Source organism: Astatotilapia calliptera, chromosome 22, assembly GCF_900246225.1.
Source record: "Astatotilapia calliptera chromosome 22, fAstCal1.2, whole genome shotgun sequence".
NCBI lineage: Eukaryota > Metazoa > Chordata > Actinopteri > Cichliformes > Cichlidae > Astatotilapia > Astatotilapia calliptera.
This window is the reverse complement of record NC_039322.1, coordinates 31664072-31690052: the sequence shown is the minus strand read 5'-3', so window position 1 is coordinate 31690052 and position 25981 is coordinate 31664072. Positions and strand designations below refer to the sequence as shown.

The following is a 25981-nucleotide window of genomic DNA, read 5'->3' as shown; positions in this document are numbered from 1 at the left end:
TGTTTTTTCTGTTATCAAACTGTTCTCCCAGTAGGAGCTCAGTCTGAGTGGAGTTTTTTTTCTCCTCTTCTCACCTCATGTTATGTATTTTCGTTGTTTTTTTCCTATCAGCCTACCTCTCTGACATGTCTTCCCAATGTGTTGTTCGTGTAAGTCTGGTCAGAAGGTTCCTTTGTAAGTGCGCATGCGCCATTAGCGTGCTGCCTGCTGTAACCCTAATTTCCTTCGGGATTAATAAAGTATTCTGATTCTGATTGACAATCACGCTGGCTGGGTTGGTGTGCAGTCATAGGTTTACAGAACATACAGTAGGGGGCTGAGAATGCAGTACTGCTGGGATCCGGTGCGAAGTGACAGTGGAGGCAGCCAACTTGGACGAATTGAGGCCGGTTGGTGAGGAAATCTTTGATCCAGGAGCAGGTGGCAAGGGGAATATGAATATGGTCCAGTTTGGCGTTGAGAATGTCTGGGTTTATGGTGCTGAATGCTGAGCTGCAGTCCACAAAAAACATCCTCACATAGCTCTTCTTGTTCTCCAGGTGTCTCAGTGCTCTATGAAGGGTGACTGCATCCTCCGCAGACCAATTTGCTCTGTAAGCAAACTGTTGGAGGTCGTGGGAGGGGGGGTAGACAGTCTCTGATGTGCTGAGACACTATCTGCTCGATAGCTGCAGCTACTGCTGTAGGTTCCTATGTTTTTGACTGTTAGATCTGTTAGTTTGTGTTAAACTGACATTTTTATAGTTAATTACATTACACTACATGAAAAGTGTCATTTGGATGTGCTTCCTCTGCATAGGATTCCTCATATTGAAATAATTAATGTCGGTCCCAATGTTGTTCTCTTAGAGATGTAGACTGTGCTTGTGTTGCTCAACGTTTAGTGTAAACTTCTGAAATTACCCGAATATAGAGCTTTCTTTTGCTGAAAAGTGTAATGAAGCTTATTTTGCTATCCATAGAGAAATGGAAATTAAAAACTGCTGCACTGTCACACATACAGAAAGGGGGAAAAAATTATATCAGTAAGCGGTGCTTTAATTCAGAGATCTTCCACATAATGCACAACAAATATTACAAAAAGTGCACTCAAGTAGAGTAATTAGCGAAGCATCTGTGCAGTCGTTGCAGGCTTGCTAAAGAGCCCTCCTGTGAATTTGAAAGGCCTTCAAGGGTCTCCAGCAGCGAAACGGAAGAATTTTCCCGTTCCTTTTTTTCCTTAGTTGGAGATTCATGTGAAATCAATTGGCAGTTTGTGTGCAACAATAGGAATGTGCTCATTAGTGGAGCCCACACACTTTGGTCATTTGTCTTCTGTTCACTAGGGGGCTGGAGGGTACTTTAAATTCTCATTGTTTCCCTAGCAGATAGGCCAGCTCAGCTCATCGCACAGACTGTGTGTGTGTGTGTGTGTGTGTGTGTGTGTGTGTGTGTGTGTGTGTGTCTGTGTGTGTCTGTGTGTCTGTGTCTGTTTGTGTGAGACTGTGAGAGACTTTGGTGCTTTGGCATATTTGTGTTAATGTGCAGCAGTTGTTATCTTATGTCTCTACAAATCAAAAGATTCCAATTATCTGTGACAATGAAATTTCTGCTATGGTTTTAGTCAATCTAAATGGGTTAATGTTTAAATACCACAGTGTGTATTGCACCTGTTTCGTGGGTTTTCTAGTCTTGTGCAAGAGGGCAACATTCCATAAATTTAAATGCTTATTAAAGTTTGGTAAGTCTCTCCGTAATCCAACACAGATGCTATTACAACTCAATCATCCAGGAAGGGAAATCCCAAAAGGTTGATTCTGTTCATCTGGGGGTAGAGTTTTCAATGTCCCACTGAAAACGCTACGTGCAGATGAATATCGTCCAAAACCCAAGACTCCTTCTGATGCCTCTTACATGTCAGACTTGGTACTGGTACACAGTAACACCAGAACTCTCTATGAGGTAGGCATATCATTGTCAAAGTCTATAAGAGATGCCTATTAATGTAAATACAGAGGGTTTACAAGGTGCATACCACTGGTTACACTCAAAAACAGGAAATCTAGATTCGATTTTGCCAGAAAACCTGAAAGAGCCTGCACAGTTGTGGAAAAAACTGATCTCTAAGACATTATCGTTTAGTAAATCTGATTGCTCTAGGGTTGCACCTAAAACTGTCAACATTTTCCTAAGATTTTTAGGATCAAGTAGAATAATCTCAGTTTTGTCTGAATTTCGAAAATATTGACAGGTGTCCCAGCCCTGTAGGTAAATCAGGTAGCAAAATGAAATGTCAGCTCCACCACCAGCAACAGGCTGAGATATCTATCATCTTGTATTTCTCTAATAAGTCATTAACCTTTTTTTCCCCCCCTTGTGGACACATGAGTGTGGTCCTCACCAACATCCCAGGCACCAACACCCCCAACAACCATATATAAAAAAAAGGTATTTAAACATTAGGCACTTTAGTTTTACTAAAACCACAGCAGAAATTTAATTGTCGCAGATAATTGGCATCTTTTGATTTGTAAGGTGATGAATAATAAGAGTTTCAGTCAGGTTTCAGAACTTATCTCTGTACAGAAACGGTGTTAGTGAAAGTTACTAATGACCTTTGTATAGCCTGTGACAGTGGACTCATCACTGTGCTTGTCCTGCTAGATACTATTTTGTTAGATACTGCTAGATGTCACGGCTTGCGGGGACAGACCGTGTGTGAGTGAGTGAGGAGATAAAACTGAGTTTAAACGAATAATGAACCTTTATTATGGCTGATGTCATTGAGTCCAAACAAGGCACAAAACACAGTGGCGAAACAGAACTAGAACTAAACTGGGAAACTAATACTGAGATACAACTATGAAAACTCAGAAGACTATGCCGAAGAAAACTAAGACTATAAATACAAAGACTAAGACTGTGACAGCTATGGCTATGAATACATGGGGGGTGGTAACACAGACAACGCGACAGCGAACAAGTGGAAACACAGAAAAAATACACAAGGGATGATCATGGAAAGTGGAAACAGCTGAAACAAATGCACATAATGACGCGACGGGGGAAGTGTACACTAAGCACAGAACATGAAACAAAACCCTTCAAAATAAACCGGAAACATGACAGGATGCCTACATGGCACGAGCTTGACAAACCTGAACAACGCAGATATGAAACATGACAGCTTAAGACATGAACCAACAAGTTATGGAGCTGTTGTTGAGGGACCAGGAGAGGTTCTCTGCAAGGTGGACACCAAGGAATTTCGTGGTCTTGACAACTTCCACAGAGGATCCATTGATGTTCAGTGGACAGTGATCTCTCCGTGCTCTCCTGAAGTCGACAATCATGTCTTTTGTTTTGTCCACGTTCAAAGACAGGTTGTTGACTCTACACCAGTCTGTTAGCTGTTGCAACTCCTCTCTGTATGCTGACTCATCACCACAGTCCTCAGCTCTTGCTGATGAGACAAGCACGGTCGTTTCATCGGCAAACTTGATGATGTGGTTCAAACTGTGCATTTCTGCACAGTCGTGAGTCCAGGATCCAGTTGCAGAGGAAAACTGAATGGGGGAAGAGTTGCTGAGGGATGATTGTGTTGAATGCTGAACTGAAATCTATGATCTGATGAAATTTTATACACAGTCCGACATGCAGTGAAATGCTTATTGTTGTGCAATTCCCAACCAGATACAAGAATAAACTGAAATTAAAAATCAAGTATAACATTAAAGTTAAAAATCAAAATTAAAAAGGAATGCAAATCAGCAGTGTGCAGATTGACAGTGAATAGTCAAAAACAGTTATTGAGTATATTATTGAATTAAATTGTTTTATTAAGTGCATGTACAGTGATGTGATATGAGAGAAACCTGGGGCCTGTTCTTCGTACCTCGCTAAGTAAGTTAGCTGGATTAGATTGTTGACGATTTCGCATGATCCTGGATCGTTCGGTTCCCCGAAGCTCATCCGGGACTTGCTGTCATAGCAACAGAGCCGTAAGCGTAAACCTGCTCGGGAGCAGGTTTACTTTATGTAAACAGGATTAGATCGCGGCCACGCAGGTATGTCCACGTCATTCATACGAAAGCAACAGCGATATTCCACCACTGTTTCACCATAAATAAATATTATCAATGTAACTAAAGATAATGCAGCACTTGATCCTTTTATTGATGTCACACAGATACATACAGGTCATTTCCTAAAAAAGGGAAATGTACTATTAACATTCTATTACATGTATGTGATTATTACAGATGTAATTCATATTTCAGAGTAGTAATTGTAAATTACTTCGTGTAATCAAGATGAGAGACCACGGCTATAAAAGCGAAGGTGGATTTGGGAAGTCTGTCGCAGCCATGTCCTGTCCGTATACGCGACCAACCCATTGCGGAAGGTGCAAGATTGATAAGGAGAGTCCTCAGAATTCAGCGTATATTGCGGGATAGACAGGATCCTTTAGCTCAGCGCGACAGTGTGCTCATTGAGAGATATCGATATTCCCGTGAGGGTATTATTTACTTAACCAACTTGTTGACGAGGGGGTGCAGGACCACCACCTGTCTTTTTTTCCTCTGCCCTTTTCTTGGTTGCTGTTATGAACAAACTAACAGAGTATTACAGGCCAGTATTACCTTGCCAAGAGACGCAAAGCAATCTAAGAGATAAATATTACCATTCTGTAGAATACTCCTGTATTCCACTTTTACTTGTTCCCATGTTCTTGTGGGTCCTGTTGTGGCTCTAATGTGAAAGGGGATATAATATAACATATTGTAATATAATATAATGCCATATGATATTGGACAATATAGTGTCATATGATAGATCTACCCTACCGCCTACTGGTGTTGGCCAGAGGGGCCGATGGCGCGATATGGCAGCCTGGCTACAACCGTAGCTGCCTCCACCAGTGTGTGAATGTGGGAGTGAATGAATAGTGGTATCGTAAAGCGCTTTGGGTGCCTTGGAAAGCGCTATATAAATCCAATCTATTATTATTATTATTATTATTATTATTATTATTAAATTACCTACGAGTTTGATTTGTCAGCAACTTTCTGCCAGCCCTCTCTCCTTGCTTTTGCAGCCTTTGCAGTGTTCTCTTGCGTTCTGATTAAACTCTGAAACTCGTGAAATCCTGCACTCATGAGTTCTTGCTCTGCTGCCGGAAAATACCGTGCACGCCCCTTGGACATTTTCGCCGACCAATCAGCGGGTTGCCGATCAATGTTTCTACTATCGATGCGTAGCCCCTTTTACGACACCCAGTGATGTCACATTACTGCGTCCAGCTGTACTAATCGTCAACAGCAGGTGTGTTCGGGGAACCGGATTAGCGAGCTCACGGTTAGCGCGATGGTTTGGTCTTGGATGTGTCATGTGATCTTGGATGTAGTGAGCGACGTACGAAGAACAGGCCCCAGATCAGGCGTACATTATTTTGCGATGGTGTATAGACATATTTAGAGTCCAGTCCTACACCTGGTTCAGGGCCCATATAGCCTGGAGGAAGAAGCTCCTCCTCATTCTCTGTGTGTTGCCCTTAAGTGAGTGGAAGCGCTTCCCTGACCTCAACAGTGCGAAGACTACCTTGTTGTTATGGTGGAAGTCTTTCATGCACCACTTGGTGTAAATAGACTGCAGGTCAGGAAGCACTGAGCAAATGATGCATTTGGCAGAGTGCACCAATCCTTGGAGAGATCATCTATCCTGCTTGGTGCTGTTCCCATACCAGGTGCAGATATTTCCCGTCAGGATGCTCTGGATGGTGCATGAGTAGAGTTCTTGAGCACCTTCAGAGGTAGGTGGAAGTCTCTGAGTCATCTGAGGAAGAAGAGATGCTGCCGGGCTTTCTTCACCAGAGTGTTAATGTGACAGGATCACGAAAGGTCCTGTGTGATGTGAACACCCAGGTATCTGAAATTGTCTGCTCTCTCCACTGGCGCACCACATATAGTGCCTCATAATTTCTCGCCTGCTTTGTGCTCCTTGGATTTGCTGATGTTTAAGAGAAGGTTATTCTCCAGGCTTTATTATCCAGGTGGATGAGAGCCCAGATGTAGGGTGGTGGCAATGGTATCATCTGTTGATTGGTGAACTGGAGTGGGTCCAGTTTGGGTGGCAGCAGGGTCTTAATGTGCCTCTAGAAGCACTTCATCATGATGGGTGTCTTGATTGTAGGGCTGTAGGGCGATATGGCCTAAAATCCATACTGCGGTATAATTTGAAGCATGTGCAGCAATGACATATATCGCGATATATTCTTTTCTTCTGTATACATATGTCAAAATGACTGAACAGTATAGCATGCCATTTTAAGAACACTTATTGTGCAAAACCTTTCTTAAATTTTTTTTAATCTTAATCTTTTACATATTAAAAATTACAAAACTTATCAAATATTTTTTTAAGATGTAACAGATCTTTTTCCAAACAATTTAACACAAAACTCTTAAATAACAAATAAAAATGAAGATAAATGCACAAAGATTTTTGAATAAAAAAATATCGGTAAAACACAAAATTCTAAACTGTTTAAAATAAAGTGTAAAATGTGCCTTTAGAAAAGGCTTGGAAAAAATCAGTCTGCTGGTGTGTAGGGCCACCTTTTTTCTTTCCACTTGAATGACTGGGCATTTGTGGAAGGCGCAGTTTTTGGTTTTCCTCATATTCCAAAACGTGTTTCATTTTGAGGTTATAAAACCAATTACTTGTATTCCCTCTCTTCGCTATTACTGTCACCTGGCATAATTTGCAGATGATATTTTTCTGCTCAACTTCTGACAGCTTAAACCCAAACCAGGTCCATATCGCCGACGTCGCACTGGTCTTCTTTATGAGCACTCCCTCCTCCTCCCCACCTGTAAGCTCCATGCTAGCTTGCAGCCGCTGCGATGCTTTCGACCAAAACAGGAACAGCTTGATGACCTCATAAACATGCACTATCGCGGTAGAGCGGTATAGTCAAAATCTCTATCTTTGGCCAGATTCATATCGTTTCTACTGTATACTGTTTATACCGCCCAAACCTAGTTGATTACCACATTGTACACAGCTGCCCTGCCAGCCTGCACAGCATTGCCCCTCGAGCCCGCTGCATCACCCCTCCCCTGCAGTGGAGCCAGAGACCACACCTCTGTCTCAAACATCTACAGGGTTTAGCTAGTAAGCTACCAATAATGGTGACTTAATGGTGATTAGCTATGTGAGGAAAGAGTCTACACAGCATTGCCCAGCCCCTCCGCTCCCCAGCTGTAGCCTATCCAAGCTGTCAAAGGGCAAAGGGATGGGTTTCATCCTGGACAGGTTGCCAGTCTGTCTGTGTTAGCCCTGTTACAATCTTTCAAGTTTACATTCATTGTCTCTGAACTGTAGGAAGAAGCTAGGATACAGGAGAGAACTCGCGTAAGCACAGGCAGAACACACAAATTCTACACAGAAAGGTCCAAGATGGCCACCAGATGTGAGAGCATAACCCCCTTGCTATGAGGCAACAGTGGTAACCTTTGTACCGTTGTGCTGCCCACTTAACTACTGGTTAAGGAAACTAAATTAATTAATGAGGTTTTGTAGTTTAAGTTGCTGTATCTCTATAATTTGAACAGAACCATGTTACCACTTTACAATCTGTATGCTAAATTAATTTCACTGTGATTCTAACCCAAGATTTCTATGCATGTGAACATTTAATTTTCTAAAAAAGAAAGAAATATCAGAATCAGATCAGAAACTTTATTGTCATTGTCATGAGAACAACGAAATTAAGAATGGTCCCCGATCATTGCATCATCCCTAGCAATATCAAAATATAAATAAAACAATAAAATTCAATAAATAAAATAGATAGAATACTTAAAATACTAATAAGATATAACAGTAAAACATTCACATACATTCCCACACACATGCTTCAGACCGTGCATAGATTAACACAAGAGTGGCGTGATGGACATTTTTTTGTAGTATTCAGATGTGTTATTGCAGTTGGATAACAGCTGTGTTTGAGTCTATTAGTCCTTGCTCTGATTGCCCTGTACCGTCTGCCTGAGGGCAACAGTTCGAACAGGGAGTGGCCAGGATGTGAGGTGTCTTTTATGATGTTTTGGGCCTTTTTAAAACAGTGGGCGTTGTGTAGAACTTCCAGTGTGGGGAGAGGGCAGCCAGTGATCTTTTGGGCGGTGTTAATGATCCCTTGGAGTGCTTTCCTCTGAGCCCCTGTGCAGCTAGTGTACCAGATGCATATGCAGTAAGTTAGAACACTCTCAATGGTGGCTCTGTAGAAGGACACCAGCAGTCTCTGTGTGATGTTATTCCTCCTGAGAATTCTCAGGAAGTACAGTCTCTGTTGGGCCTTTTTCAGCTGCTCGGAGGTGTTCACACTCCAGGAAAGGTTCTTATGTTCATAAATCAACTATTAATTTGATTGTTTATTTCAGTTTTGGTTTGAAAAGCTGCAATTGAATATATGTCTTCTCTGTGAAACATACTCTAAAAGTTATTTGACCCCTTTTGCTTCACCAGAGGGCTTATATTCCAGCTCCTTAGGATTTTATAGGCACTACTGGCACTACCAAGGCCTGTATTTATCTGAACACTGATATGAACCACTGGGCAGACAATGATTGTGTAAGGTCAAGGGAATGGAGTGATTAGAGGATATTTGGAATACATTAACAAAGTTCACTCACTGACACCTGCCTTGTCATCATCCATCACTGTTGAACTGGCCTCATCATTAAAGGACTACTCAGGCTTTAAGTGTCTGGGACATAACGTGTGCCCCCCCTTTGTCTGCATCTCAGGTGTGATGAGTGTCGACTCTGCTATCACTTTGGGTGTCTGGACCCTCCACTGAAGAAATCACCCAAGCAGACAGGATATGGCTGGATCTGCCAGGAGTGTGACACATCCTCATCTAAAGTGAGTGTGCATACAGTCTATGTGTATAACTCAGAAAGAAACTTGAGGACTGTTGTTAATTACAGTTCAGAGGTACTATAACTTCATTTTAACTACTACTTCTTTTTGACTGTAACATAAAAACTCATAAAATAAAACATTTATCTACAAGTAAGTGGCAGTTCTTCCACTAAAGTGTGACTTCCATTATAATATTCTTAAATGATTTCCTTTAAATCACTGCCCCAGTTAAAAAATTCACATCAAACTAAATAATTCCAAAAAACAAAACCAAAAATGTGCTTTTACTTTGACATTTTAAATACAAAGTAAAAGTGTTTGTAAGCTGGTGAATACTAGTTTATCAATGTTATTTTTAAATTGTTGTTTAGACCTTCTGTGTTTATGTTTTTAAGAACCAATACATAAATTACTCAATGATTCACATTTCATATTCTAGCACATTCAGCCAGTGTAGCAGGGTGTTATGGCTGTAGCTCAGGCGGTAAAGCAGCTCACCTGCTAATCGGAAGGTTTGGTTTTTGTTCACCGTATGATCCAGTCTGCATGCCAAATTTCCCGGGGCAAGAAATTGTTGCTCTCCGATGCATCCATCAGAGTATGAATGTGTGTATATATACACACATTCACAGAAATAAGTGCTCGTGTGAATTGGTGAATGAGGCAAGTTGTGTAAAGCACTTTGAATGCTCAGAATAGAAAAGTGCTATATAAGAACCAGTCCATTTATCGTTATTATTTAGCAGGGCAATCACAACCTAGGTGGTGAAGTGGGTTGTCCAAAGTCACAGTACCCACCGAAATCCAGATTTTTCCTGAATGACTAGGATGGCAAAGAAATTTGCTGAAGTGTTATGATTAAAAATGCTGACAGGTTGCAATTAAATGGATATAGAAAGCAGTGAATATAGTTTGAATCCGTGCTGTTGTTGATGCTTTTTGTAGTAACATTATTAAATATTGTTATTATATTCATTCTGCTGTTGCTCTTGACGAAGGCGGTCACACTTTTCTCCTCTCCTCCTCCTCCTCTCCCTTAGCTTCTTATGTCCTTGTCTAGTCTTGTGTTTTTTGTATTACTTTTCCCTGGAACACTCTCTCACAGTCTGTTCTCTAAAACCTAAAAGAGGAATTATGGATTTGATCAACTGGTCCCTAAATGCAATTGACACCCCTTTCTCAACGAGAAGTTTGGGCTCGGGTGAGCCTGAGTGCTGAAGATATCTACTTATTCGGAACCATGGTAACAGGGTTCTGGCTGATCGGAGCTGGCTTGGCCCTGACTTATCGAAGAATTAAGAAAGCGGAACCGGCTGTTCAAACCCCCACAAGGCTGCCCGCTGGGATTGAAACGATGGGAAGAGGCGTGAGTTTCTCAAAATGGGCTCATTGAGTGCAGCACGGATAAGATCTTGGAAAGGCTACGGCTGCTGTGAATACTCAGAATAAGATCTCTGACTGCAGACTGGATTACATCTCGGAAGGGCTAGCTCAGAATAACATCTCTGGGTGCAAATTGGATGACATCTCGGGGAGGCACACTGTTGTGAGTTCTCAGAATCGGCTCCTCGAGCACAAGAAATGACAACATCAAAGAACGCAAGTATGGCGAAGCTCGCGGCTCTCCAACGGGAGATTGAGAGACCAGTGTTGGACTGTAGAACTGCTTTGAAATTCATATGAGCTGTTCGCACTAAAGTAAAAAGCACCATCACTTCATGCGGAGACCCCTTTGGCACCAGCTGCGGTCTCAAGGCTGGAGCTGAACAACAACACCCAGATAACGACTGTGTTTAGTCTGTTCCTTCCCATTCCATGCAAGGCCACCTGGGTTGGCTGGAAGACTGTTTACTTAGCCTGGCAGGGCGAAGGACACTGTCTCAGCTGAACTCTGGACATGCACACACATACATATACACTGATATGCACACTCTCACTCTCCCCTCCCTTTCCAAACGCCTTCGACGCTTATTCCCTTCCGATGCTGACGGTGGATCAAGGAGACCAGCGCACGCAGCCCCGGATGTACTGTCTAAATCGGCTGTCTCTCACCCTTTACCCCCCCTGTTGCTTGTCATGTGTTTCTTTGGTGTATTAAGAGTTTTTTCATGTGCAGAGGTGTTTTTTTTCTGTTCTCAAACTGATCTCCCTGTTGGAGCTCAGTCTGGGGGGAGTTTTCACCTTATCTTTCCTCATGTGGTGCATTTTTCATTGTTATACCTCTCTAACCTGTCTTCCCCATGTGATGTTTTGTGTAATGTATGTATGGTCGGAGGGTAAGATGGCGCCGCCAATGCGTGCAATAGGTCGGCAGCCTTATGAAATTTCCCCTTGTGGGACTAATAAAGGTATATCAAATTAATTAATTAATATTCAAGTATATGCAGATTGAAAAACTGTTGATAACTTACTCAACTGGGGCGATCGTGGCTCAAGAGTTGGGAGTTTGCCTTGTAATCGGAAGGTTGCCGGTTCGAGCCCCGGCTTGGACAATCTCGGTCGTTGTGTCCTTGGGCAAGACACTTCACCCGTTGCCTACTGGTGGTGGTCAGAGGGCCCGGTGGCGCCAGTGTCCGGCAGCCTCGCCTCTGTCAGTGCGCCCCAGGGTGGCTGTGGCTACAATGTAGCTGCCATCACCAGTGTGTGAATGTGTGCGTGAATGGGTGAATGACTGGATATGTAAAGCGCTTTGGGGTCCTTGGGGACTAGAAAGGCGCTATATAAATACAGGCCATTTACCATTTACCATTTACTCATGCAGAATACTGATTATAGGCCATTCTTTCATACATTTAAAAAAGTCGCTCTCATATTAATTAATCATTTATACAGTATGATTTTCATCATTGAGCGGTCCCTTTGTCATCTGTGCGTTGTCAGGGTTAGAGTCATTTATAGTTATAAACATCAGCATGAGAACTCCTGCTTCCCTACTCACTGTCGGGATAGTTCAGTGAAACCTCTATTCTTCCACTTGAAGTAAAATCAGGTACATCCTAAAGATAAAGTTAGCAGAAGGGTAAGGAAATTGTGTTTGTCGATTATTTTTTTTTGTTGTAAATCACAGTAAATCTTATATGTTTGGAAAGCCTGTTTATTTCCCTTTAAATTGTGCCATAGTTAATGGTGTTTTTTCTATAGTACTTAACTTTTACATGGAGAAAGTAAAGCTGTGATATGTGGATGACACCCGGGTCACCATCAATTTTCAGATCAACTCAGTGGATAGAAACAGTTCACCAGGGAAGAAATGAAGGATAATAGCTGTTTCTGGACTGCACTGTGCACATTAAAAAGGATGAGGGTCTAAACATTGAAGTGTATTGAAGTCCACAAAGGCAGACCAGTACCTGCTCTTTGATTTCCACCACCCTCTGGAACACAAGACTGGAATAATCAGGACCCTCCAACACCAGGCAGATAAAGTTTCCTGTAAGGCAAAAGGGAAGGAAAAGGAGCACACCCTTTTAAAGAAAGATCTCAAAACGTGTTGTTATTCCAACTGGGCCATTATCAAATTGGAAAAGATGCACAGGAAAGAGGGTCACACCAAGTAGGGAGAAACAGAATGACAAACGGAAGAACACTGTCATTCCTTATGTAGCAGTTTATCAGAGAAACTCAAGAGAATTTTTTCCAAGCATGGCATGGCGTTTAATGGGTGCAACTCACATGAATCAACCCTGCTCTTCAACCCACAAATGCATTTTCCTGAAAAATGTGGCACCATTTCATGGGAAACAACTAACGAAATATAAAATGCATTACCAAGAAGAATTGTTAGAACAAACATCAACCAAACACAAATTTCCTTATTTTCTATACTAAGTTTGTATATGTTTAATATACATTTATGAATTATCACAATGAGATTATCCCACATATTTTGGTTTAGATTTTGTCTAGTTGTTTGTTTGTACGGAATAATATTGCATTGCATATGTTTGACAGCCTCTCGAACTAATTAATAACTACATCTGAATTTTCATATCTTTCAAATCTACCATGGATTTCTACTAAACTTTTCTATGGAGCAAATACTTCCTTAATGATTCTGTTGCAGAGGTAGGGAATTATAAAGGCCATAGTGGAAACACTGAATCTCACACACAAGACACACAATTAATCCATCAACTTACTCCTACTACACTCCATAGAAAAAGGTTTTGTTGAGTGTTTGTGTATGGATGAATTGGGCTTATCGTGCAAAAGCAGTAGGCGTGATCAGCAAGAATAGAAAGCACTTTTTAATTACCGATAATATCAGTGATACTAACATGATTCTGGTTCCATCCAAAATAATTCTTTACAACAACCAGTCCTGTTTCCAACACCTGAAGTACTTCTACTTGGGGAAAAAAAGTGATACAATTCTTGCCTCTTAATTACCTTTACTTTTAAAGCCACTGCAGTTACTACGGTCTAAAAACACTCGTATACAAAATAAATTTACTGAAATAGACTGTCTAGCATTAAGAAGAGCTAAATTAGAGTGATTAAGTGAAATAAAATACCAAGCTGATTTGATGATCAGCCTTGTGAATTAAGACATAATTCTATTCTTAACTGCAGATGATTTCTTTAGACAGAAATGACAGTTGAGAGCCAAACTTCTGTGTGGGGTTAGGGTTAGATTTGAATGATCAGTGAGAGGTTGAATCATTTCATCCTAATTATTTAGACAGTAAGTCAAAATAATCAAAAGCAGAATTTCAGAGAGTTTCATATTGTATGAGCAAAGCTAAATTGATTGTCAAAAGACTCAGTGTATATGAAATGAAAGTTTTCTTTTCTTCAGTTACCTTTTTTTGCCTAGATTAGTCATTTTTCAGAAGCTAATGTATCTCTGTTGTTTTAACATTTTTCAATGCTATCCCCAACCACAACATGCTGATTATAAAGAAGACATAAACTAACTAACGGTTAGTTTAGAACAATCAAATAGGAGAACCTCTAGGCTAATAGCAGGGCTGCATTTCATGGTAACAAAAGTACTGATATGAAAAAGTAATATGAGCGTTCTTTCCTCTATTATGTTAGCATGGAAAGAACACTTGTATTTAGCGTCTGTTCAAAGCATTGTTCATAACAATCTGTTCATTTCTGCTTTGGAAAGTAACTCATCAATATACAACAGGCTACGTGGTTTCTGATTTTGAAGGATTTTTACTATTCACTTTGAATTCATCGGGCCCGGTGAAGAGGCTTGGTTAAGCAACAAATGGATGAAAGAAACCACGTGTGTGCCATTTCTGATATTGCAGGGTCTACATTTGAGAGGCATTTAAGAATGTGACATTTTTGCGAAAGTATGGTGTACAGACCTTTTCAGGCGCAAGGTGCTCAGAGTGTCTCAGTAATAGCAAGTGTGGGGAGATAATTGACTCCACTAAGGGCAGCTAAAAAGCACTCTGAGATGAGAGCTGTATTTAAGGAAAGTTTTATTATCTGCTTTAAAATGCCAAGTCATGCACTATTTTTGCCTGTGGGGGGAAAATGATTCTTAAATGCCAGCATTAAGTGCAGAATATTACCTGATCAGTGCAGTCGAGATTCAGCTAGATGAGCAAGATATAGGGGGTTAGGCAACCCCTCTGCTTGACAGTCTGGTACAAAAACCGGTGTAAAAAGTTATTCACCCACCCTCCATCCCGCTTTCAATATGAGCAGCAATTTGTGAGTGGATGGGAGAAGCAGCGTCTGTAAAAAAACAAAAAACAAACTAGGTACACCTTATGATGCAATAGTATGTGGAACCACCTTTACTAGCAATAAGTATTTTCTGTATGGCTTTATCAGCGTCTTACATTGTTGTAGAGAAATTTTGCTATACTGTTCTTTACAACATTGATGTTTGAGGGCATTCGCAGCTGTGATAATTTCCTTCCACAGCATTTTAATCAAGTTGAGGTCTAGACTTTGACTGGGCCATTGCCATTGTTTACTGTCCTTGCCTCAGTGTTAAAAATATTAGAGTTTTCTTAGGGGGTTAATACAAACTATTAACAATTTGCAGATCTCCTTTGACTAGGCCACTCCAAAGTCTTTATTTTGTTTTTCTTAAGCCATTCAGAGGTGGACTTGCTGGTGTATTTTAGGTCATTTTCCTGCTGCAAAACCCAAGTGCACTTCAGCTTGAGGTCAGAAACAGATGGCCTATGTTCTCTTCAGGACATTTTGGGAGACGCCAGAATTTGTGGTTCCATTTACTACAGAAATTCTTTTAGGTCTTGGGCAGCAAAACAGCCCCACACCATCACACTACCATCACCATATTTTACTGTTGGCATGATGTTCCTTTTCTGAAATGCTGTGTTACTTTAATGCCAAAAGTCTAACTTGTGCCTTGTCAGTCCACGTAGTATTTTCCCAGAAGTCTTGGGAATCATCAAGACCTTTATGTTGCTAAGCAAAAGCAACATACAGTGGGGCAAAAAAGTATTTAGTCAGCCACCGATTGTGCAAGTTCCCCCACCTAAAATGATGACAGAGGTCAGTAATTTGCACCAGAGGTACACTTCAACTGTGAGAGACAGAATGTGGAAAAAAAATCCATGAATCCACATGGTAGGATTTGTAAAGAATTTATTCGTAAATCAGGGTGGAAAATAAGTATTTGGTCAATAACAAAAATACAACTCAATACTTTGTAACATAACCTTTGTTGGCAATAACAGAGGTCAAACGTTTACTATAGGTCTTTACCAGGTTTGCACACAGTAGCTGGTATTTTGGCCCATTCCTCCATGCAGATCTTCTCGAGAGCAGTGATGTTTTGGGGCTGTCGCCGAGCAACACGGACTTTCAACTCCCGCCACAGATTTTCTATGGGGTTGAGGTCTGGAGACTGGCTAGGCCACTCCAGGACTTTCAAATGCTTCTTACGGAGCCACTCCTTTGTTGCCCGGGCGGTGTGTTTTGGATCATTGTCATGTTGGAAGACCCAGCCTCGTTTCATCTTCAAAGTTCTCACTGATGGAAGGAGGTTTTGGCTCAAAATCTCACGATACATGGCCCCATTCATTCTGTCCTTAACACGGATCAGTCGTCCTGTCCCCTTGGCAGAAAAACAGCCCCATAGCATGATGTTTCCACCCCCATGCTTCACAGTAGGTATGGTGTTCTTGGGATGCAACTCAGTATTCTTCTTCCTCCAAACACGACGAGTTAAGTTTATACCAAAAAAGTTCTACTTTGGTTTCATCTGACCACATGACATTCTCCCAATCCTCTGCTGTATCATCCATGTGCTCTCTGGCAAACTTCAGACGGGCCTGGACATGCACTGGCTTCAGCAGCGGAACATGTCTGGCACTGCGGGATTTGATTCCCTGCCGTTGTAGTGTGTTACTGATGGTGACCTTTTGTTACTTTGGTCCCAGCTCTCTGCAGGTCATTCACCAGGTCCCCCCGTGTGGTTCTGGGATCTTTGCTCACCGTTCTCATGATCATTTTGACCCCACGGGATGAGATCTTGCGTGGAGCCCCAGATCGAGGGAGATTATCAGTGGTCTTGTATGTCTTCCATTTTCTGATGATTGCTCCCACAGTTGATTTTTCACACCAAGCTGCTTGCCTATTGTAGATTCACTCTTCCCAGTCTGGTGCAGGTCTACAATACTTTTCCTGGTGTCCTTCGAAAGCTCTTTGGTCTTGGCCATGGCGGAGTTTGGAGTCTGACTGTTTGAGGCTGTGGACAGGTGTCTTTTATACAGATGATGAGTTCAAACAGGTGCCATTCATACAGGTAACGAGTGGGGGACAGAAAAGCTTCTTACAGAAGACGTTACAGGTCTGTGAGAGCCAGAGATTTTCCATGTTTGAGGTGACCAAATACTTATTTGCCACCCTGATTTACGAATAAATTCTTTACAAATCCTACCATGTGAATTCATGGATTTTTTTTCCACATTCTGTCTCTCACAGTTGAAGTGTACCTCTGGTGCAAATTACTGACCTCTGTCATCATTTTAGGTGGGGGAACTTGCACAATCAGTGGCTGACTAAATACTTTTTTGCCCCACTGTAACAGTATGTCAAGTTCATGGAGGAGGTCATAAAAAAGGGTGATGCAGAGGAAGTCCACGATGATGGGAAGGAGGGCGAAAAATGGTACATACCTCATCACGGTGTATTCCATGACAAGAACCCAGGCAAACTGTGTGTGGTGTTCGACTGCTCTGCCAAGTACCAGGGAACCAGTCTGGATGATCTTCTGCTCACTGATCCTGACCTGATGAACAATCTCAACGTCGTACTCTTTCGCTTCCGGTTGCACTCCACTGCATTGATGTGCAACATAGAGAAAATGTTTCACCAATTTCATGTGAGGAAGTCGGACCAGTATTACCTGCACTTCTGTGGTGGAAGAAAGGAGATCTCGGTGCACAGCCCCAAGATGAGTGTGCATATCTTTGGCGCAGCCTCATCGCTTGGTTGTGCGAACTACGGATTGAAGCATTTGGCAACAGAAAATAAAGACCGATACCCATTAAGCTCTCAGTTCATTCTGAGAAATTTCTATGTTGACGATGGAGTCATAAGTACAGACAGCTCAGAGAAGACTATTAAGTTGGCAGAAGAAGCCAGAAGACTTTGTGCCCTGGGTGGTTGAATCAGACTGCCTGAAGATCAGCACCAATCTTAAGGAACAGCCCGCAACGCGTCGAGGCATATTGTCCATTGTTGCATCCCTGTACGATCCCTTGGGTCTCGTAGCCCCCTTTTTGTTCATTGGAAAGGAAGTGCTGCAGCAGATGTGCTGTCATGGAACAGGTTGGGATGACCCTCTAACCAATGAACTTCGCCCATGGTGGGAGAAATGGAAAAATGACCTCAACAACTTGGAGAAATAAATATACCCCGAAGTTCCGCACCAGCACACTTCGAAAAGGTTATCAAACATGAGTTACATCACCGTCCAACCGGTTATGGACAGTGTTCATATCTGAGGCTTAGCAATGAAGAAGGAGACATTCTCTGTGCACTAGTCATGGCCAAATCTTGTGTGGCCCAACAAAGGTCACCACAATCCCAAGATAAGAGTTGAGGGCTGCAGTCATCTCTATGAAACCCAGCAATGTTTTGAAGGAAGAATTTGGATATGCGGACATTGAAGAGCATTTTTGGACTGATTCAAAGGTTGTACTAGGGCACATCAATAACGTGGCTCGACGTTTTCACACGTTTGTAGCCATCCGTATCCAGAAGATACATCTCTACACGCATCAAAGGCAATGGAGATGCGTCCCTACTGACCAGAATCCTGTGGATTGTGCTTCTAGAGGTTGTTTTGTCAATGAGCTAATATCATCGAACTGGTTTACCGGCCCTGCATTTCTATGGTAAAGGGGAATTGACCTCTCGGAAGAGGTGGCTCCGGGAACTGTCAGTCGGAGATCCAGAAGTTTAGGAAACACGGACTCTAAACACGGAAACCGTAGAACAAGATTTTCTTACCTATTGGCTGACAAAGTTCTCGTCCTGGACTTGTGCCGTTTGTGCAGTGGCTGGCATTCTTCGAAGGATCAACAAGGATAAGTCAAATGGTCTCTCTGCAGTGCAGGAAAGAGAAGAAGCAGAGTGCCTCATTATCAAAATCTGCAGAGACAAACATACTCGGAGAAAGTGCAGCTTTTGAAGAAAGGTTGTCAGCTGCCACCTCATAACAAGCTACATCACCTCAACCCCTTCTTGGACAGCGATGGTGTGATTAAGGTTGGAGGTAGACTCTGTGATTCAAGTCTTCCTCTCTCAGTCAAACACCCTACCATCATTCCAAAGAAACATCATGTTACAAGGATGATCATAGCATACTGTCATGAAGAAGTCAAGCATCAAGGCAAGGGGATGACTCTCAGTATGATCAGTACAAGGGGTTACTGGATATCAGGAATTGGTAGGACGGTTGCATCTTATCTTCGCCAATGTGTAGTTTGTCGAAAGCTTCAGAGACGGACAGAAGAACAGAAAATGGCCAATTTCCCTCCAGAGCGAGTAAATTCATCTCCACCCTTTACCTACTGTGGAATGGATTGCTTTGGACCCTTCTATAGCAAGCAAGGACATAGTGTGCGAAAACGATACAGTCTCCTTTTCACCTGCTTCTCCTATTATTGAAATGCTGGAGGACCTATCTACAGACACATTCATAATTGGACTGCGCTGCTTCATTGCTATAACTGGAGCCGTGCCCCAGATCAAATCTGACCAAGGCAGTAATTTCTTAGGAGCCAAGAATGAACTGCAGGAAGCCCTCATGGAACTAGATGGTGATAAACTGACTAACTTCCTTTCTAAGAAGCAGTGTGACTTCATCCTAAATGCTGCTGGTTCAAGTCATGTTGGTGGAGTGTGGGAGCGTCAAATTAGAACAGTCAGGAGTGTTCTCAACGCGACCCTTGCACTCTCACCTAAAAACCTACCTGATGCTTCCCTCCAAGCATTCTTCTATGAAGCAATGACGATAGTTAAGAGTCGTCCTCTCACTGTCGAAAACCTACACGATCCCAACAGTCGTGAGCCACTGACACCAAACCACTTACTTACCCTGAAGCCTACCATTGCCCTTCCTCCCCCCAGCAAGTTCATAAGGGAAGATATGTACGTGAGAAAGACATGGTGCCACTTACAATATTTGGCCGAGCAGTTCTGGAGCCGTTGGCAGAAAGAGTATTTGGCCAACATTGCCTTCAGACAACGCTGGCAAACCCCAAAGAGAAACCTGCAGATCGGGGATATAGTCATAATGAAGGATGAAGACTTGCCCAGAAATGAATGGAGGTTGGGCAGAGTCGTAGAAACTACAATGGACAGAGATGGACTGGTTAGGAGAGTAAAGCTATGTCTAGGGGACAGGAAACCTGGCAAAATTGGTGAACGTCTCACCAAGCGGTCAGTGCTTGAACGGCCAGTTCAAAAACTAGTCTTATTGTTGGAAAATGACTAGTTCATTCCTTGCATACTAGGCTTCTGTTGGTTGGTCATTCTTTGTATTAGGAAATTATTTGTGTTCTCTCTTCCTATGTTTATGAAGTTATGATATTTGGAATACTAATGATTTGGTGGGAGTGTAAATGACCCAGATTACTTGTTCTATTTGATATTATTCCAATTATTCCTTTCTTATATCCCTGAACGAATTATACCTTATAATGTTCATTAGACTCTTATTTTGAAATTCGGAACGGGCAACATCTGGGAAGGAAGATCGAGCTGCTACTGTTTGCTCACAAGAAAAAGTTAATGAGAAAGTTATTGTTTTCCATCCATCTTTAAATTAGCATCTAGCTGGAAGGCGAACAGCTCTTACGATATGTCTGTGGTAACTTGTGAATAAATGGGTTGGAATACCCCACCATGGTCCATCCGTTATAGTCATTGAGTGCGTCGTCTGAATAAAGTCCGGCTGGAATGGTTTTCATCTTGAGACTCTGCTATGCAGGCCATTTTTGCCCAGTCTCTTTCTTATGGTGGAGTCATGAACACTGACTGAGGCGACAGAGGCCTGCAGTTCGTTGGATGGTGTTCTGAGGCCTTTTGTGAACTCTTGGATGAGTCGTCGCTGCGCTCTTGGGGTAATTTTGTTCAGCTGGCCACACCTGGGAAGGTTCACCATTGTTCTATGTTTTTGCGATTTGTGGATAATGGCTCTCACTGTGGTTCACTGGAGTCACACAGCTTTAGAAATGGCTTTATAACCTTTTCCATACTGTGAAATCTTATTTACTTTGTTTCTCATTTATTCCTGAATTTTCTTGGATTGTGACATGATGTCTGGCTTTTGAGAATCTTTTAGTCTACGCAACTTTGTCAGGCAGGTCCTATTTAAGTGATTTCTTGATTGAGAACAGGTGTGGCAGTAAGCAGGCTTGGGTGTGGCTAGAGGAACTGCACAGGGCCATGTAGTAGGGCTGGGCCATATTATGCCGTTCACGGTAATACCGGTATAATGTTAGGCAACGATAAAAAAAAAAATATCGTGCTAGAATATGGGTAAAATGCGCATGCGCAGTGCATTTGTTTTCATACGCACATGGCCAAAATAGCGGCAACGGAGAATGAGAAGGGGGAAAGCAGGTTGTTGAATGAAACGGATGAACCAGAATTGGTTTGTGAAAATAGTGCAACTTCAGTGGTGTGGCACTGGTTTGGTGTTTGTCCATCAGATACCCACTAAAGCACATTTTTTTGTAGAACATGCAAGCGGGCCGTCATTATTACTGGATTTCTCGGACTAAGGTGCTCGTAAATCTGGGAGTAATCTGGGTCCAAAACTCCATCTGCTTCAGATCCCAAAGTCCCAAAGTCAAACAAACACTGCGGCACACTGAGAGAGTTAAAAACTGTCTAAATTCTTTCATCTTTAATAAAAATGATCAGCATTGCAGCTTTACCAGGTGTAATAATTAAGTTTAACATCCAGGCATCCATGAAAACAGAATGTATCACATTTAACGGAGTTAGAAGTTAGCAGGAAGTTAGCGGAAGTTAACTCGCTAATTTCGCTAGTTACCTAAGCAGATATACCATGTTCTGACTGACAGATTTCTGAAAAAAATTCAAATGTACAGCTGTGCTGTCACTTCCAACTTAAATGAAGACAGGAAACTAAACAGCAGTGATGTTTTGTAGGGTTACTGAAGTTGGGTTAGCTGCTTTATAATGATGTGCTACATGATCGCTACCGACACAGCTATGTTAGCATAACATAAACATTGAAGCTGCAGGATAAACGCTAACACTTTTCCACTCAATAAAAGTTAACGTGAGGGCTCCCGATGGTTAGAGACAAATGCAATTGCAAGGCAGGATGCTGTAAACGAACCAACCTTCAGTCAGGAGAACAACTGAGATAATCCATCCACAATACGAAGTTAGTCATTAAAATACTGTGACAACATGGGAATAGATCAGCTGTGATAGAATACAGCATTAATGAATCAATGGTACAGAAGTGGAGGAAGCAAGAAGTATGAGTTGAATAAAGTTTGATCTATCTGACTGCTTTGTTTCGCTTAATGTGCCTTATAATACCGTGCACCTTATGGTCCGAAAAATACGTATTTGACTTTTTTATTTGGCACACGGCAGTTTAATGTTGCAACGCACCTCTTTTTAACTTTAGTGGATATTATACATGGTTATGCTCAGGATATGTCAGCACATTTCTACTGGAAATGCCCTTTGGTTAAACTGTCAGCAAGGAATTTGCATTTGCACTGTTAAATTTTTATATAGCTTTAATGCACATAAAAAAACAGCTGCTTGTTTAAGTGAAAATAAATGGATGGGTTTTTTGCGCTATTAAAGTTGTGGAGTTGCATTTTGTATTTTGTCTTGCATCAATTATATCGTCAGTTATATCGTTATCGCAATTTTCAAATATATATCGTGATAAATATTTTTGGCCATATCGCCCTGCTCTACCATGTAGGTTTGGATTTTTTTTCCCCCCATAATAGATATCGTTGATCTATCATGCATTTTCCATTGTTTCGGTTCCGGGTCGCTGCTCGTGCGCTCGACCGGCCAGTGCTACCTAGCCTGACCTGTCTCCGCAATATGATGTTTGTGTATTGTATGTACGGTTGGCAAGGTATCTATCTTAATTGCCCTTTGGGGATGAATAAAGTCTCTCTGACTCTGACTGAAATATTTATGTGTGACAAACCTATACAAAATAGGAAATCAGGAAAGAGGAAAAGTCTTTTTCATACTACTGTACATTGCTGGTAAAATAGTTTTATCATACAAAGAATTGTCTTTCTAACTTTCTTTCTAAAAATCTCAGTCTTGTATGTGTTTTTATTTGTTAGAAAGGACTTTGTCTACACTTGTACAACAAAGTTAATATTGGTGCTATCATTTCTTCCATAAACAAACTGCGAGATTAGTCTTTTTGTTACTGTAAGAGTTTTGCTTTGTTTCTTGCTCAAGGTCACAGAAAATAAGTTTCATTCTGATTTGTAACCAACATCTTTTTTGTTGATATGTCCCTTTGATTTGCTTGGTGTTGATGAATTATTTTAAAGTTATAGTAATTACAGCTCCTGGTTTAGAGTGTTACTGGAACACTGCTGGTGCCATTGCACACATGTTTCTGTTGTGCAACAGGGGGAAAAAAGGCTTTGTTGGATAGCCTTGAGGATATTATAGATGCTGTGTTTTTCTCAGCCTGCTTAGCTTAGATAAACCTCACTCTGACCAAGCCTACATCCGTCCTGCTAATGCCCCAGGCACTCACAAAATTGATTTCAGTAATAAAGGGACAGTCTACTCATAATATACGGATGGTGTTCAACTCAACCCTGTTACCATGCCAAAGGGGCACTTGTTTAAGACTTTATTTACACCCTTGCAGCACTGCTTGGCATACTCCGTAATGTGGTGAATCAGACCATAAGATTTGGATAAAAGGTTTGAATTGCCAAAAGCTCTTAAAGTTCTTCAGACAGTGTTTAAAGTACTCAACTGTGAACTTGTGTGGGATGCACTCCTTTTGCTGCACTTAGTCTTGTTTTCATCAAAAGGATTGCAACTGCTGAAATTATAGCCTAAAAGTTTCATTTTCTTCACTTCCTCCACAGCCAATGGCCTCCTACTGCTTAGTAAATAATTTGTATTTGAAGTTCTGTTATGACCTCAAGAGTATCCAGCTCTTTATGGCAATATAGCAGTTAGGTATTTAATGCTAGTGTTTGCTGATTTGGACTACTGGCTGTTTATATGCTTAGTGTGCCTTAAGCGTTCAGAATTTTTTGATGCGTTTTTCTTACAGCTAATGAAATTTTTTTTCAATTCACAAGAAGATTACCTTTACAGGCTGTGCCATCAATCAGAAGCTTCATGGTTGACCCATGAAAGACTATAATTAAGTTACCCTAATTAACTTAATGAAGTGTTACACTCTGGTGATTTTACTATATAAAGTAAATTGAAAGAAAAATAGGCATCATTACTCATCAGCTGGTCTGGTATTTAGACAGAGGCTTTAGGAAGAGTTTTTTCGTCAGTTCTTCTTTCAGTGGGTGTCTTACTGGAAAAATCTAACAATTACCATGTTTTATTTTCTGAAAGAATTTTCAGGTGATCACTATCGTTGATGCATTTATGAAATGAAGATCAGTCTTTGAGTGTGATTTGAATTTGTGGCTCTCCATGTTTTCTTATCTGTATTCAAGCTTAATTCTAATGTTATTACAGAAGTGCACTTAATAACACTTGAGGCTTTTACTCAAGAATATTTTTTTAAGGTCTGATAACATCATCAGTAATTGTTGTGTCTTTGAAGCAGCTGAAGTTTAACCACAGTTTAATGTGATCTAAAAGCAAGAAATGACTGCTAAACTAGCCTGCTCAGAGTACAGACGAATGATCAAGGGTGGCCAGGCTTGATGCTGAAGACAAAGGAAAAAATCAATGGTTTGGGGTCACCTCAATCACTTTAACTAGGCGCTACAGATGCCCATGCCCCTCTCTGAGGCCAATTTGTGGAGTAAACAGAAGTGTGTAATTGTTGTCAAGTTCCCTGGTGGCCCAGGCAGTACAATTCTCTGGACCTTATTCTATTCTAATAACCTTCATGCTAGAAAGCATACATGAGGCCACTTTTTAGAGCCCTTAGTATTGTATGTCTGTAAACAATATAGCAGACACTGAGAAACAGCACACAGTCTTCATTAAGGTAGCATTCCCTCATGTCCCTGATGGCTCAAAAGAAATGATGCTATATTCTAATGGCACTGTGGACTCAGAAACAATATGTTCTTTCCATAAATATGCACAATGAACTTCAGAGTTTTAAATTTCCACTTATCAAACCAATCATATATTAGGTATATTTTTGTCTTAAATTTGACTTTGACTTAAGCCAAAGACTGTTATGATTCCTCAGTGGTTTCAAAATCATTCAGTTGTCTATCTTGGGAGGAAAGTGTTGGAGGAATTCAGTCAGTAAAAGTCACTCATGGTGTTGTCCTGAGGAATTCACCAAACAAAGGATCCAGGCCTTGCTTATATAGGCACCCCTTTATTACCCCGTTGCTGGGTAGCAAACCTACCCAGGTCAAACACAGCTCAACAGGATATATGCAGTAGGTTAAAGTAGGTTAAATAAAAACTTAACTGCCCAGAGGCAGGAAACTGGTCACTGCCTCAATTAAGGGGATCCCGCATACCTGCACTTCTACAACCTGCAGGGGTCAAGCATTATATAGGCACAGAAGAAAGAAAGCTAATTCTCTACAAAAGTCAAATGAGTTTACTTATATGGCACATTTAAACAAAGTAAGTGTTTATTATGTTGATGTCTCAATGCATGCTCAATCATCCAGGTCAGGAAATCCCAGAAAGTTGATTCCATTCATCTGGACGTTCTGTTTTCATTGGGAGAAATGTTTCATCACTCATCCAAGTGGCTTCTTCAGTCTCCGCTGCTGCAGGTTTCCCCAACCTTACAAACAGTATATTTGCAAAGAACGAAAGTAGCACCACTAACTAACAAGGTCAGTTTCATGTTCATTAATATGCAACTTGTTATGACCACTGATCAATGGCCATGATTACTGTGACGTTGGACCTGGTACACATAGACAGGACACGGATGTAATGACAGCACTACTTTATTTCCGAATGTGATTTCACTGTGGTTTTTGTTTTCACTGGGACACAGATACTCCCCCTCTGCTGTCACGTCCGCTCTCTCCCTCTCCGACTGTCACTGTGAACATATAAAGAGACATAATCACACTCACATCCCAGCACATCTGTTCACCCCCCCACTGCGCTGCCCCGGGAGCTCACTGCGTCACCCCTCCTCTGCAGCTGGCCAGAGACCACACCCACGCCACACATGCCCATCCGGCCTACGGATCACCTTGAACTTAAAGGGCTGCAGAGCCAGATACCACCGAGTGATCTGGGCGTTGGCATCCTTCATGCGGTGGAGCCACTGCAGCGGGGCATGGTCTGAGGAGACGGTGAATGGGCGTCCCAGGAGGTAGTAGCGAAGGGAGTCGACCGGATCGCCAGGCACTCCTTCTTCAAGGTACTGTACCGTGACTTGCAATCC

General features: G+C 41.7%; 1 protein-coding gene across 4 annotated transcripts in view; it reads left to right on the top strand.

Annotated features, from left to right (window-relative positions):
- Positions 1-25981, top strand: part of phf14 (PHD finger protein 14) — a 145250-nt gene that overhangs the window by 95096 nt on the left and 24173 nt on the right. For 3 of the 4 annotated variants that reach the window (XM_026156303.1, XM_026156304.1, XM_026156302.1), the window contains 2 exons: positions 8793-8910; positions 25245-25415. In XM_026156303.1, the coding sequence (XP_026012088.1) occupies positions 8793-8910; positions 25245-25415 (289 nt within the window). The remainder of the gene's footprint in view (positions 1-8792; positions 8911-25244; positions 25416-25981) is intronic. The other variant, XM_026156305.1, reaches the window with a different exon arrangement.